General features: G+C 45.5%; 1 protein-coding gene across 1 annotated transcript; it reads left to right on the forward strand.

Moving 5' to 3' along the window:
• Window positions 1-2423: 2423 nt before the first annotated feature.
• Window positions 2424-13032, forward strand: LOC146182752 (uncharacterized). The gene is made up of 3 exons (XM_084608261.1): window positions 2424-2917; window positions 5070-5175; window positions 12895-13032. Exons 1-3 carry the CDS (start codon window positions 2473-2475, stop codon window positions 12938-12940), a joined length of 597 nt encoding a protein of 198 aa, XP_084464387.1. The 5' UTR covers window positions 2424-2472; the 3' UTR covers window positions 12941-13032.
• The last annotated feature ends 796 nt before the right edge of the window (window positions 13033-13828 follow it).

Raw genomic sequence — 13828 nt, forward strand, 5'->3', positions numbered from 1 at the left:
ACTTTCTTTCCCTTGGAATCCAGTTTGTTACCCTAAGCGACCATCGGTTATCCTCTCTTCGCACTACATGTCCTGCCCATGCCCATTTCTTCTTGATTTCCTCTAGAATGCCAGTGACTTGAGGTATTTATCTGACCCATTCTGCACGCTTCCTAACTCTTAATGTTACCCCTGCCATTTTTCGTTCCATAGCCCTCTGCGTTGTCCTCCACTTAAGTAGAACCCTCTTGGTTATCCTCCACGTTTCAGCCCCATAGGTGAGTACAGGTAAGATGCAACTGTTGTATACTTTCCTCTTGAGCGATACCGGTAGGCTGCTTGTCATAATCTGCGAGTGCTTGCCAAATGCGCTCAATCCCAATCTTATTTTTCTTGTCATTTCCATTTCATAGTCCGGATCTGCGGTTACTACCTGTCCTAAGTAGACATATTCGCCTACTACTTCCAGTGCTTCGCTACTTAACGTAAACCTGCGATTCCTTCACGAGGCTGTTGAACATTACCTTAGTCTTCTGCATATTGATTTTCAGGCCTACCTTTCTACTTTTCCTGTCTAGGTCATCAATCATTATTTGCAGTTCTTCCCCCGAGTTACTTAGCAAGGCAATCCATCTACCCTTATCAAAACTGCTCCCATTCCATGTCTCTGAATACTTCCTCTAAGCAAGCTGTGAATAGTACTGGGGAGATTGTGTCTCCTTGCCTAAATCCTTTCTTTATGGGAATTTTGTTTCCTTCTTTATACAGAACTATGGTTGCTGTGCAGCCACTATATATATCTTCCAGCACTTTCACGTACGGCTCGTCTACTCCCTGATTTCGCAATGCCTGAATCACCGCCGAGGTGTCAACTGAGTCAAATGCTTTTTCGTAATCAATGAATGCTATGTATAAGGGCTGGTCATATTCCGAGCATTTTTCTATCACCTGGTTGATGGTATGAATATGATCGATGGTAGAGTACCGTTTCCGAAAACCTACTTGATCCTTTGCTTAATTGCAGTCTAAGGTTGTCCTGATTCTATTAGCGGTTACCTTAGTAAATACCTTATACGTAACAGACAGTAAGCTGATTGGTCTGTAATTTTTAAGGTCCTTAGCGTGAATGAGGATAATGTTTGCATTCTTCCATGGTTCCGGTACCGTCGATGACACCAGGCACTGCGTATACAGGGTGGCCAGTTTTTCTAGCACGATATCACCCCCGTCCTTCAGCACATCCGTAGTTATCTGATCCTCTCCAGCTGATTTCCCCCTTTTCATAGTTTCTAGTGCTTTGTTGACCTCGTCCTTCGTCACTGGTGGAAAGCCCGACTGTTTTTCCCTACCGCCAACCTCATTACGGTCCTGACTACTTTGGCTACTGTAGAGATCTGTATAGAACTCCTCGGCTACTTTGACTATCTTGTCATATTAGTGATGACGTTGCTCGCCTTGTCCCTTATCGCATACATCTGCTTTTTGCATATGCACAATTTCTTCTTTACCGCTTTAAGGCTTCCCCCGTTCTCTACAGCATGCTCAATTTTCTCCATGTTATATTTCCTTATATCGGCCACCTTGCGCTTATTGATTACCTTTGATATCTCAGCCTATTCTATCTGGTCTATTGGATTGGAAGCTTTCATACTCTGGCGCTTCTTAATCAAATCTTTTGTCTCATTAGACAGCTTACCGGTATCCTCTCTAACTATCCTACCGCCTACATCTACAAAAAAACAAGAACACCGATAGCTTCTAAATAAATATACTCCCCTTGTCGCTGCAAAACTCGAGAGAGTTGGCTGCTGTGTAAATATCTGTTTAAAGCCTAATAGAAATAACGAAACCGGGCTGTGCCCTCCAGCAGTGGCTCTGTGGTTAGGACTCTTGACTGCTTAGCCCGAAGACATATGTTCGATCACAGAAGCGACGGCCGCGCTTCGCCGGAAATATGTTCGATGATTTTCTCTAGCGCCCGAAGGCTAGCTAAACGCAACTGCCGGATAGGCGCGGCCGCGCGATACGGCAACCCCCAGTCCCCAAGGAAGCTCTCGCGCAGGGGCGCACTTTCCGGCAGAACATGGCAGCGGCTGGAAGCGGCTAAAAAATCTGGTATATAGAACGAATTAAACTTGCTCCATGCTTTTTTTAGGGGGAGCTCGCGCGCCATCTTAAACCCTGTAATGCACAAGCCTTGTCTCTTATGTAGCGCAGAACGGCTGAACAATAGAAACTTCGCATTCTGGACATCAGTCATTCGACACTGTGATAAGCAGGTAAAGTGCAAACTCATTAGTGGCCAATGCCCAGTTCGCCCTCAGACGTGCTTGATTCTTGTGATGTCGTCTTAAGTTATTTTAAAGCTATAGGGTTACGCATTTTCGGACCATATCGTGTTTTGATTTCTCTCTCGCATGCAAAAAACCTGGAAAAAGGCGAGGTCGAGCCTGAGGTCAACGCGCTTGATCAAGAGAAATCAGCCAAGCGAATATGGAGAAGGAATTCGAAGTGGTTGAAAACTTTCGGCTCTTCTCTGAAACGAAGGCGCACAGCGGGTGTGGAAGCTCGATCAGCGCTCTCACTCCGCCGCTCGAGCTGTGGCTGGACACATTATGTGCGAGCAGCACAGTTGAGAGGTCCACATCACCGGCACCTCTTTGGGTAACCCCTCCACGCTCAGTCTGGGCAGCGGAAGGGTCACTTCCGGGCGACCCGCTATCTCCAACCAGGGAAGGCGGGTTTCGTTCGGCGTCACCTACGCCATCCAGTGGGACGACTGAGGAGTCATCCACCTCCCCCTTTCTGAAAGTCAAGAAAGAAGGAAAAACCTATAGTCGCCGGCAGTCATCGTTGTGTCCAGCCGACGCCAACTCTCAACCGTCAAACGATGAATCCTTTACCTGCAAGAAAGAAGAGGCTGCTGAAGATCCAACTGGTACGTGACCCACGCTTTTAAACTGAACTCAATACATGCAGAATTCCGAAGATATTTACATAAAGTAAATATGTTTACAACATAAAAGGTCTTTGAGGCTGATTCGGTGCTGAAATACTGATTTTTGACTCGACAATAAATCATTCACTTTGAGGGGTTCAAGACGTTGCTAGCATGATGCTTGCTTTTCAGACACTTTGGTAAGAAATGCCAGACTGCTATTTTCAAAACACCGGAAAAAACGCACCTCTTTCTCCTACTTGCGCAAGCAGTGTCAAACAAGCGCAAGATTGGACGGCAACCTATGCCATCTCGCGGAAAACGGATGTGCTGAAGCGATCAAGCTCGCATCTCGTATTCGCTACAGTGTAGACGATTTCTTGGATGCTTTCCACATGACCATTTGCGTGGTTCGCAACGGCATTGGTCTGCGATCGCTGTCCACTGCAACTCATTTAATAAATTTAAGATATATAAAAGGAGCCGTATTGTTTTAGGTCATGAAATTCGTTATGCCGCTATTTTACCTTTCTCGTGTCAGCTCGCTATTGTCGACCTCCTCAGGTTCAAGCGTCTAAGCTACGCTAACCCGTTCTCTGCGCCTCTGTATACCCTCTACACATATATGTATGTTGAGACTCAGAAAACAGGAAAATTATTCATCGTAAAACATAAAAGCGATAGTGGCAAAAAACGATTGAAGTAGCTAGGCTCGCATTTACTGCTTTCTCCTCGCGATTCGCGCCTGTCCTGCTTTTTTATAACGTGATAGCTTTAATGGTGCCATTATCTAGAAAATGTGGCTTTGGTTCACCCGCGTCAGTATGAACAAATAATCCACTGCATAACTCTGGCAAGTAGAAGTTGGCAGGTTTATTGGCTTTGCATTGAGCGGTCATCACGAAATCCCGTGACATGGCCGACTTGGTAGGTGCTGCCAACGCGGACTTGGCTTTCAAAAGAGGAGGGTCGTCGAGTGATGCTTCCCAGTACGCAGTTGGGTCTCGAATTAGACACGCCGCCTCATTGCCATGCAGTAACGCTCGTACGGCTCAGTTAATTCCAGGCTTTATATCTATGCTGTGCGGTCTTTCATGTAATGCGGTAACTCACTACTGTTCATTTGGTTTGGTTTGTTTTTATTTGGTAGGCAGGGTGTAATTATTCCGAGAAACTCTGCCATTTAGGAACGCTGTACGGGAGGATTCCGGAAATTTCCACTACTTGGGAGTTTTTAACCTGCTCATGACATTGCACAGTACATGGGCGCCTTGCTTTTCCACCTCCATCAAAAACTGTCGCAGCGGCCGTGATTTGAATTTGTGCGAGATAATAACTAGGAATTAATCGAGTAGAAGAGGTCAGCTGTGTGAGCCGAGTAAATGGGGCCATTAACGCGGTCGCGCCATACTCTCAAAGCTTTGGCCGCCACGAAGCGCGTAACCATTTCATGCTTGCATGTACACTCACGATTACGATAGAGAGAGGAATTTTTGTTTGGGCGATATCAGTTACATTCGCAGTGTTGGCAAAGCACCACGTAGGATTGGAGCATGGGTAGGATTAAGTGCAGAATAGAGACAGGATCGCAGAAAGATGTGCGCTTCCAATTGCAAGAAGTAACAGGGAAGGTAGAATTATCAGCTTTAAGGAAATTTGACGTCATGGAGTGTAAGGCAAATGAAGTTGATAAAAGGCGCAAGTCGCTCAGTAGTCTACAGAATTCGCTGGAAATGTCACCAGTAACGTCAAACTGACGTTATAAAGACTAGTAATAACGTAAGTAACGTCAAATTTACATCGTATATATACGAACTTATTGTATCAATAGCAAAAGGCAAGAGCCGGTATTTGCTTCCTTGTCCACTGAGGGCACCAGCCTTTTTTTTTAATTTTTTTTTTATCACAGTTTTTCTTACATTGATTTTGCATAGTCATGGCTTAACACGTACACCTCGCAATAAGGGCAGGGCGGGGCACCGCAATTCCAGATGTTGTTGAAGCTGTTTTGAAGGCCTCTGACAAGAATGCTTCATCGAGATTAATTCTCTATTCATGATACGAAAGAGCACGCTAGCTAAAGAACTGGAAATAGCAAACATGGGGTCGTAAAACGCTGAGGGAGGGTGCCACAGGGTGTTTGCTTGTGCAGGAAACTTGGGGATGGCGTTCGGGCAGACCGACATCCCGCCAATATCGCTGGCCTCCTTCGAGACTGAGGACTTCCCGAAACCATTCTTGGAGACTGCGCTTGTCAGGTGAGCATCCCGTTGGCCAAACTTAGGAGCGCTCCATTCTGGATGTGGTCTGTCGTTAGCAGCGGGGCCTTTCGCCGCAAGCAGTTCACTTGACCCCGCAAATTTACTTTAGTGGGAATGAAAACGTATATCTGTTTCCCAGGGGCCCAACGCTCCTGATTTCCTATATCCAGAGCTTCTGTGATTGGCTTCATATTCCCTATCAACAGACGCAATGACAAGTGCCCGTCCCTCGGTAATTGCTATTCTGAGTTCCATTTTTTAGAGCAGGCCACGGTGGATAACTTGCTCCCCTTTGCTTTCGCTACTTGCTGTGGCAAGCAGTACAGCATGTACCGTCTTTGCCAAAAGTAACCAAGCTGCGTGTTCCGTTTTTCAGTGGGGTAGCAGCGAATTCATAAACTTTCCGAAGCTGTAAACCGGTGCAAAGTAAATGAGAGCTTCTATCTTCACTCACCGAAAAGATATGATCCTCTGGGGATTCATGTTAGCTTTAGAATACAAGCGAAAAGCGAAACATGCAGCCTGGTTACTATTGGCAAAAACGGTACATGAAGATTCAAGTCGTGAAGTTAGCAACAGGAAAAGTGGCGGCCCACGTGTGGTTAACGCGCATTGCTTCTCAACAATGAAAAACATTTTCTTACGTTTATAGCTGGTTATACAGACCCGATGAAATATGAAGTTTTACAAAGTGAGAGAACTCGATGCTGATTTTGTTTTTGCTTCTTATTTGCTTCTTACGCATGAGTTAGCCCGATTTGCAGCAACTGGGGACTGCACGTTCAGATCTGTGCAAAATGTTATCACAAAATTCTCTAGTTCCTTGCGATTGGACGAAAAATTGAGTATTCAAGCATTCTTCGCTCCCCATTTACTTACTACTTTTTTACGGACACTGCTGGGAACGCCGGAACAAAAAAAAAGAAACGACTAATTTACCTTGCTTGCCTGAATATTACGCGGGGTAGGGGCAATACCTCGGGAGAAATTTAAAAAAGTGTTATTGCGATTGTAACGCAGTCTCAAACTAAATATCAATTACTATAGCTGCACCGGAAGGTCCCTGATGGAATGGTGTGGACCTTCCAGTCGCATCGAAAGATCTCAGGTTTCATATGGCCACGTGTACACCCGTCCAGCCTGCCCGAGCGGTGCGCTGCAGAACACGGGCGAGAGTGAAAGAAATGTATTGCGTCCGCGCCATGCCACGCCACTCCCAAGTTGTGTCTGTATGCTTATACAGCCACCGCGAGCCCTCTCGAGGCATCGTTGCAGCTGAAATTGCTAGTGACGAAGCGCCCATCGTGTTACGCGAAGCGTACTGGGCTCGTTGCGCCGAAAAGCCATCACCCTACCCCGGTTTGAGAGGGAGTTTTTCAGGACGAGTGAAACTCTCAGGGACTTTACCGGCGCAAACATTTGGGTGCCACCATCATGCGCTGCGGCAGCCTCCGGAACTACAGACCTCACACGCCGTTTCCAAAGCAGATCGCACCTCTGCGTTCAAGTGCATTGACCTCAAAGTACGTTTCTAGTTTAAGGGCGACTGGAAAGAGATGCCGCAAAACGATAGATGCCTTGTAAAGACTGCATGTGATTTACGTTGCATCGGTTGACCTAATGAGGGTGGTTTATAGTGTGATTCGTTGACTGACTGATTAGTGAGTAGTAATTGCTGATTAATGACTGAAACCAAAACGGTATATGCAAATAATCTCGTATATGTCGCTGAAACTGAACACCTGCGGTGACTTATGGCTGGAACTATTTCGATAACGTTTTCAGACATTAACCGGCGTTTAATAGCGCCAAGGCTTCGTTTGAGGCTGTGTCTCATGATGGTGCTGCTCAACTACCAAGGAGAAATCGTAATACGGATGCCGAGAAGGCGGAGAATGTTCGTTATGAGGCAGCTAAACAATTGAAGCTGAGGCGCTCTGCAGAGGTACGGCCATTAAAACTGAGGCAATCATTGATATCATAATCATCATTATCATCCTCATCACCATCAGCCTGACTATACCCATTGCTGGGCCTCTCCCATATTTGTCTAATTAACCAGGTTCTGTGCTAGCTGCATCCACTTGACCCCTGCGAACTTCTTAACCTCATCCGCCCACCTAATTTTCTGCCGCCCCCTTCTCAATACTGAAGTTACTGACATTCTAGTGGAAATTAAGAAGAATAAATGGGCATAGGCAGGACATGTAATGCGAAGAGAGGATAACCGATGGTCGCTTAGGGTAACAAACATTGAGATGAGCAAATTTGAAATATTTATACCAATACTTGCACTAATTACACTAATAGTCAAACACATTACTTTTCTGACATCCGTCAAATACGGCTCTATGAATGCTATGGAGAATTTCATTTGAAGAAGCCTATTTTTGAAAGTTACGTAGCCTCCTCACGAGCACTCCGGATACTGTTCATTCTGCGGCAGCGTCACTATAAAGAGGAAAGTTCCTTTTTTCCCAGATTTATAGTCTGCCTATTTAACGTGTGTTGAGTAAGATTTTGCCTTTTATTCTGGGAGCAACATCAGTCTTTGCGTTATGAAAAACACCGCTATTTTGCTTTTTAAATACCTAAGTTGTAGTCGATCATGTCCTCTCGCAGAACACATAAATCTGCCCATCGAAGATGGCCCCTTTCTTAGTCAGCCGCAGCATGGAAATATTTCCGTAGGCAATGACAACACTGGTCAAAACCATCTGGAGTTCTTCACTGCGACATCCAGCATAACTTGAATTGCTTTGGGAGCACCATAAACAAACTAAAAGGTGAATGACATCTAATTAGCTGCGTCAAAGATTTATGTCACAAGTTGAGGCCACACCACAAGGTTTTTTTCAACCTCCTGTAAACGGTTTTAGCAGACATATTCGGGTCTTGGCTTTGAGGAAAAAAGAATTTCGCGTGCATCTTTTTTTTTTTAAATCTGCATTTTTCTTTGCAGCCATTTTCTAGGTGTTACTCGCAACACTCTTTATCCTCTTGAATTCTAGATAAAAAAGGTGTGTATTATTACTATTTTTAGTCGCTTTGACTGCTGCTTTCAAAAGCAAGAACTATGAACGTAGTTTTCAATACCTGGCCTCCGAATTTCAAATGGAACAGGGCAAAAATACATAGGTGGTGACATGGCTTTAATTGGAGCAGGATAAAGAGCAGTCAGGTGAGACTATCAAGCTGCAGCCTCCACGATCCATCCTCTGTTCCATTTGAGCAGAAAAGTTAGCGTTAAGGAAAACTGAAACAGTTATGCATATTTTCCGACGAGGTTCGAGGACTACAGTGTATGACGCTGGTCGATTAAGCCTATCACATTGTTTTGTGCTAGCATTTAAAATTATGACACAATTGCCGATTAAAGCTGCGACAGTCCTCGGTCTTTTTAGAGAGCTGAAGACGAGTAGAGAAACAAGACGTCATTGATATCATTCTTTGTGACATTCAAGAGATTTCATTTCCGGTTTGCCCCCTTCCTTCTTCGCGTCATCCCGTAGGACTAAATATTTCTTCGCGGCCTTTTGCCTCCTGTGGCGTAGGTTTTCTTCTACGGAGCGCAAGCCTCTCCATTGCAAATGTTCAGCGCTGTCTAACTCAATGCGGTTGGTGTCAGTCAATGCGTGCCACTGTGTGTGCGGATAGAGTGAGCTGCGAAAATAAATGCACAGCGAATATTTCATGACTCCTGTTTCTTGCTGGCAGAAGCTATCTTACATACTATGTTGGACCGAAAACAGTGGAAGGAGTCCACACTTTAGTCGTAGCGCCAGCACGTTTAGCCTACTGCCTAGGAGTAGGGCCAAAAACACCTTAGGACGCGAATTCTGCCCCTCCAGTGCCTCTAGTGCTGTCGGAGTGGACGAATGTGATTTGGGAGACGAAAAGCCCTTAAGGTGGCCACTGTTAAGTAGCCTGCCTAGGACGGTCAGAGACCCGGTAAACGTGTAGGGGGTGATACGAATGTGCTTTAAGGCCGAGGGCCACAGATTCGACTAAGGCGAGTTCTTTCTCTCTAGGAAAGCCTGGAAAAGATCCCTACTCGATTTGGTCAATAGAACAATTTCCAAACTGTCTCGCAGTCCCTCGCGGTACCCATCTACCACTCCCAAAAACCAAGTTCCTTTCCTAAATCCCACCGCGTCGTAGAAGAGATTAGGGGAGTCTGTTATTGCCTGCTTTGCGCCTGTGAATCGATGAATGCTCCTCCCCCCTCTCACTCTTTTCTTGGGGGCCCTTAAACACAGACCTTGTACTTAGGAACAGATTATTTGTTTCTTGGGATGAAATTGAGCCTATTGAAAGCAAGGGACACGTGCAGGGTTCATCTTGGTGTACGGTTTTTGCTTCTCGTCCCATAATATTTATGTTTAACAAGATCACTTTAATCGCTGTTTTCTTAGAACGTATGAACACTTTCTACGGAAATATTTTTGAACGCAATTTTTGAGATAATTTTTAACATCACAATAACAATAAATGTATCCGGAGATCTTCCCCCGGCATGGTTTATAGTTTATTGCTATTATTTTCGAAAATGCGCCCCATAAACTTTACTGCGCACACCGATTTCTCCTAAGAACGCAGGACGTACTTTGGAACGAAATAAATATCGGAAGCTGAAAGCATTTACATCACTGCAATCAAAAAGACTGTGTTGCAGTACTGTAGCGAATGCTCATTGGCCACGATCTTGCGATTTCACTGCGGCGGTGCTCCCAGGAGGCATAGAGGCGGTGCCTATCAACCGCCGCAGCTGGTGGATGCCGCCCGCTCGCCACGCCATCTGGCAAGCAAGAAGCAGCCAGAAGTCTCGTCTTTAATGCAACGACAACATAGCTAGACAACGAGACTAACACGGACTTGCAATCGAGGCTGAGATGGCGTAGCCGAGCTAAGCCACTGCTATATTATGCCGGACCGGTCTCCTGATCAACACAAATCGCCGGCACCGAGAATCGAACCTCATTCCTCGGATCCCCTGTCGAGCGCTTTAACCAACTGCGCCACACCCGGGATCGTGAGAAGCGCCTCTTAATTCTCCTTCGCTAGCGTGTGGATGATAGTAGTGATGATAATAGGCTAGTCAGCGACGCATTTCGGGCCAGCGTGTACTCAGCATTGGACACGGTTTTGATTGTACTAGATTAGATTGGACTGGATTAGACTGGTTTGGAGTGGACAGGTGTGGATTGAATTGCACAGGATTGTATTGGATTGTATATGACTGGAATGATCTGTACTTGATTGGATATGATTTAATTAGACTGGATAGGATTGGATTACACTATATTGGATGGAATTAAACTGGATTGGAGAGGAGTAGGCAGCCCAGCGCCAGGCACACATGTTTTCGCTGCGTATATCCTAGCCCAGCTGAGCAAAGCCCGGCCAATTTTTATGTATCTATGTGGAAATCAGTTGTGACAGCACCGTTCCGTTTTTCGTGTTTACAGCTATGCTAAATGATCGACCGCTCCATGCAATTGATGAGCCTCGTTCAAAGTTCGGTCGCCTACATACATTGCACATTTCCGGATGCACCATTCTCGCCCTTCACTGAGCACCAAAATATCGATGGCACCAGTGGATCAGAGGCGCCACGAGCGCATCGACCAGCTAGACAGCCAGATGTTGGTGAGCCGAGGTAAATAAATACCCGAGGACCAAACACTTCCATGACATTCTTTTCTGGAGATATTTGTCTACTCACATTGAAAGAGACAACAAACAAACAACCAAGAACATGCATTTCAAACTTGATGCAGCACAATGGTCATGTCTACTGCTGATACCAACGGCGTTTAAAAGGGCTTTTCCATGTCCATCTCGGTGAAATTAAGTGTCAGTAACTGTTCGGCTACTCTATCCACTCCACTTTGGATATATCGGTAACCGTTCGAAAGCACAGCCACACACTGGCGTCAGATGTCGACCATCCGCGGATTTGAGCCTTCGATAAATACCATCACTCACACTCGAAAGCAATTCAAGGGCCTCAGAAATACGATGATAAATAACAATAACAGCTTTTCGACGAGCTTTCGTGATCACAGCATGCATAAAAAACAAAAACAAAACGAAAACTTCTCGTGAAAGTTAATGGCACTTGATACGCCAGGGCTACGTCGGCGAGACTATTACACGGCAGTATTCAGAGCAAAATTCCGCTCTGTGTCCACAGCCACAGTGTCCCTTGACCCGGAGTACGTACGTTTACTCTCCACTGTGGGGCGCCAGAGGAAGTGGGCACACTCGTCCTCACATTTCGTGGATATGGACAGAAGTGATGACGACGCTTTCGCTTTGAAGTGATGTCAAAGAAAGCCAAGGCAAGCCTGGTAATGTTGGTTGCTGTTAGCCTCTTATCTTAGGAGAAGCGCTCGCACGTACCAGTCTACTGGTTGGTCGCGGCAATGGCTCGGCTATGTAAGCGGCTACGCCAGTAGCTTCGCTTGCTGCCGACGCTCCACTTCGTCGGCACTCGGACAGTCACCATACTCTACTCGGCACGCTGCTTCAGCCCCCGAAAGCGTCGAACGCTTTGTGAGACTGCAATCGTTGAAGTGCAGGGCGACGTTCTCCGCGAGGACGGGATGCTCATGCTAGTGGAACGACGCGGCGGAAGCGATGGTTTCAACCGGCCTCTCATTTAGGCTCCTCTGCATCGCTCACCGCTCGCAAGCAATCACGCTGTACACGTTTACGTCTTAGTTTGCGTAATTTTCGCCTAGTGGTGTTGCAGTAAAAAAACTTAGGTTGATACACAATGGCGGCTCAAAATCCCATTCAGCTTCAAATCAAAATGTCAACAAAAACCAACAACGCCTCATTTTTGGCGGTCACGCCACAGCAAAGTTAGGAAACTCCGGACTATCGGATCTTCATTGCACAAAAATTACGATAGAGTTGTTTCAGTATTTGTTTAAAGCACCCTTGACCACGTTCTGAACGAAAATGTATTTCACTGCTGCTGCAGTGAGGAAAAACATTGAAAGAGCCACAAACTGTTGTTGGAAAACTTGCTCGTTAAGATGCCCGCTACGAGTCGGCTTCTCTGACTGGTCCACTCTGTTGAGAATTCTCGAGCGAAAGCTAACTCATATCTTCAGTGTTCGTAGAGAGAAGTGAAGATCAGGTCAAATGTGAACGTTATTCCCTCGAATGGACAGGTAGTACTCTATTGCTTTTCATTCCCGTCGACACAATATGCGTGAAGGTTGATTGCCAATATTCAGAGGCAGGGATACGGGTAAGCGCGCGCAGCTTTGTCACGAGGTGGTTCTTGTGAATTCGCGGCAAAAGAGAATTCAAGGAGGGAGAGGAAATGCGAATAAAGAGTAGAGTAGTACCCATACCACGCAGATACAGTGGACCAACAGAGAAACACTGTATTATATTCTGATGGAGGTTTTTGACCTGTCCTTCGAGGTGGAGTAGAGTTTGAAGAAGGTATTACCAATCAACTGCCACCCAAGTGTTGCCATAGGGCTTAAAAAAAGCAGCTGTGCTGCTTCCAGAGAAATCTTACATAGGAGAAAGGTTCTTCCTGGCCCGGGCTTGAATCCCAGACTAAAAGAAATTATTCTTCAGTGAGAATTTCCGGTGAAAGCTGCATACCCTTTCTTTCTAAATGTGCGCTACGCTTGGGTGGAGGGTAAATTTTAAATCTCCTTTTAATCTGTGTATAATTTATTTCTTCAGGAAGACACCTAGCAGGCGCCGGACGTCATCCGTGGTTCACCCGTAAGGAGAGCGGAGAACCAACGAAATGGTCTTCTCTGCAGCTTCACTGCGAACTCTACAATTCAGATGTATGAAATAAAAGGCTTGAAGTCTTGACAGAGAGCAACATGTGTTTAGTTTCAATTTTTCCCGCCTTACGAGGCGCGCGTGGCTATTGATATTTTCCAGAGGCAATCGCCAAGCTTAGATGTACACACTCTGGTGTTTGCTTTAATTTTGAAACCGAGCCACAACACACTTAGGCTTGCGAGGCTGCGCAAGTGTATACAAAAGGAGGCACTTCGCCTTTTGCTTTGGCATTTTTTATAAACCTCGCTTTCCTGATGCTTAATATATCCGTATATCGTTCCCCTAGACTCCCGTATTCAACTGGCATGGTTCGCATGGTGCGTAAACGCACGGTCGCACTTCTGACTAGCAGCAGATTTTTCTTCAGGACCGTTCACGCGGAAGCGAAAATATGCTGCTATGGGTTGCTTTCGAGGGTTTCCAGCTGCCCGGTTTTCATCATGGAGCGATTAAGCATTTCCTTATTTCTTTCTTCCATTTCTTTTTTCTTTTCTTTTTCTTTCCTTTCTTATTTTTCTTCTATTGCTAAATAGATAGATAGATAGATAGATAGATAGATAGATAGATAGATAGATAGATAGATAGATAGATAGATAGATAGATAGATAGATAGATAGATAGATAGATAGATAGATAGATAGATAGATAGATAGATAGATAGATAGATAGATAGATAGATAGATAGATAGATAGATAGATAGATGGGTGGGTGGGTGGGTGGGTGGTTGGGTCGGTAGGTAGGTAGGTAGGTAGGTAGGTAGGTAGGTAGGTAGGTAGGTAGGTAGGTAGGTAGGTAGGTAGGTAGGTAGGTAGGTAGGTAGGT

Source organism: Amblyomma maculatum, chromosome 7, assembly GCF_055883805.1.
Source record: "Amblyomma maculatum isolate TAMU_Amacu chromosome 7, ASM5588380v1, whole genome shotgun sequence".
NCBI classification, from domain to species: Eukaryota; Metazoa; Arthropoda; class Arachnida; order Ixodida; family Ixodidae; genus Amblyomma; species Amblyomma maculatum.

Coding starts and splice junctions, on each gene's coding strand:
- LOC146182752 (XM_084608261.1), top strand. CDS start 2,473: ATGGAGAAGGAATTCGAAGTGGTTGAAAACTTTCGGCTCTTCTCTGAA. Junction 2,918..5,069: donor GGCTGCTGAAGATCCAACTG/GTACGTGACCCA, acceptor TTGCTTGTGCAG/GAAACTTGGGGATGGCGTTC. Junction 5,176..12,894: donor TTGGAGACTGCGCTTGTCAG/GTGAGCATCCCG, acceptor TTATTTCTTCAG/GAAGACACCTAGCAGGCGCC.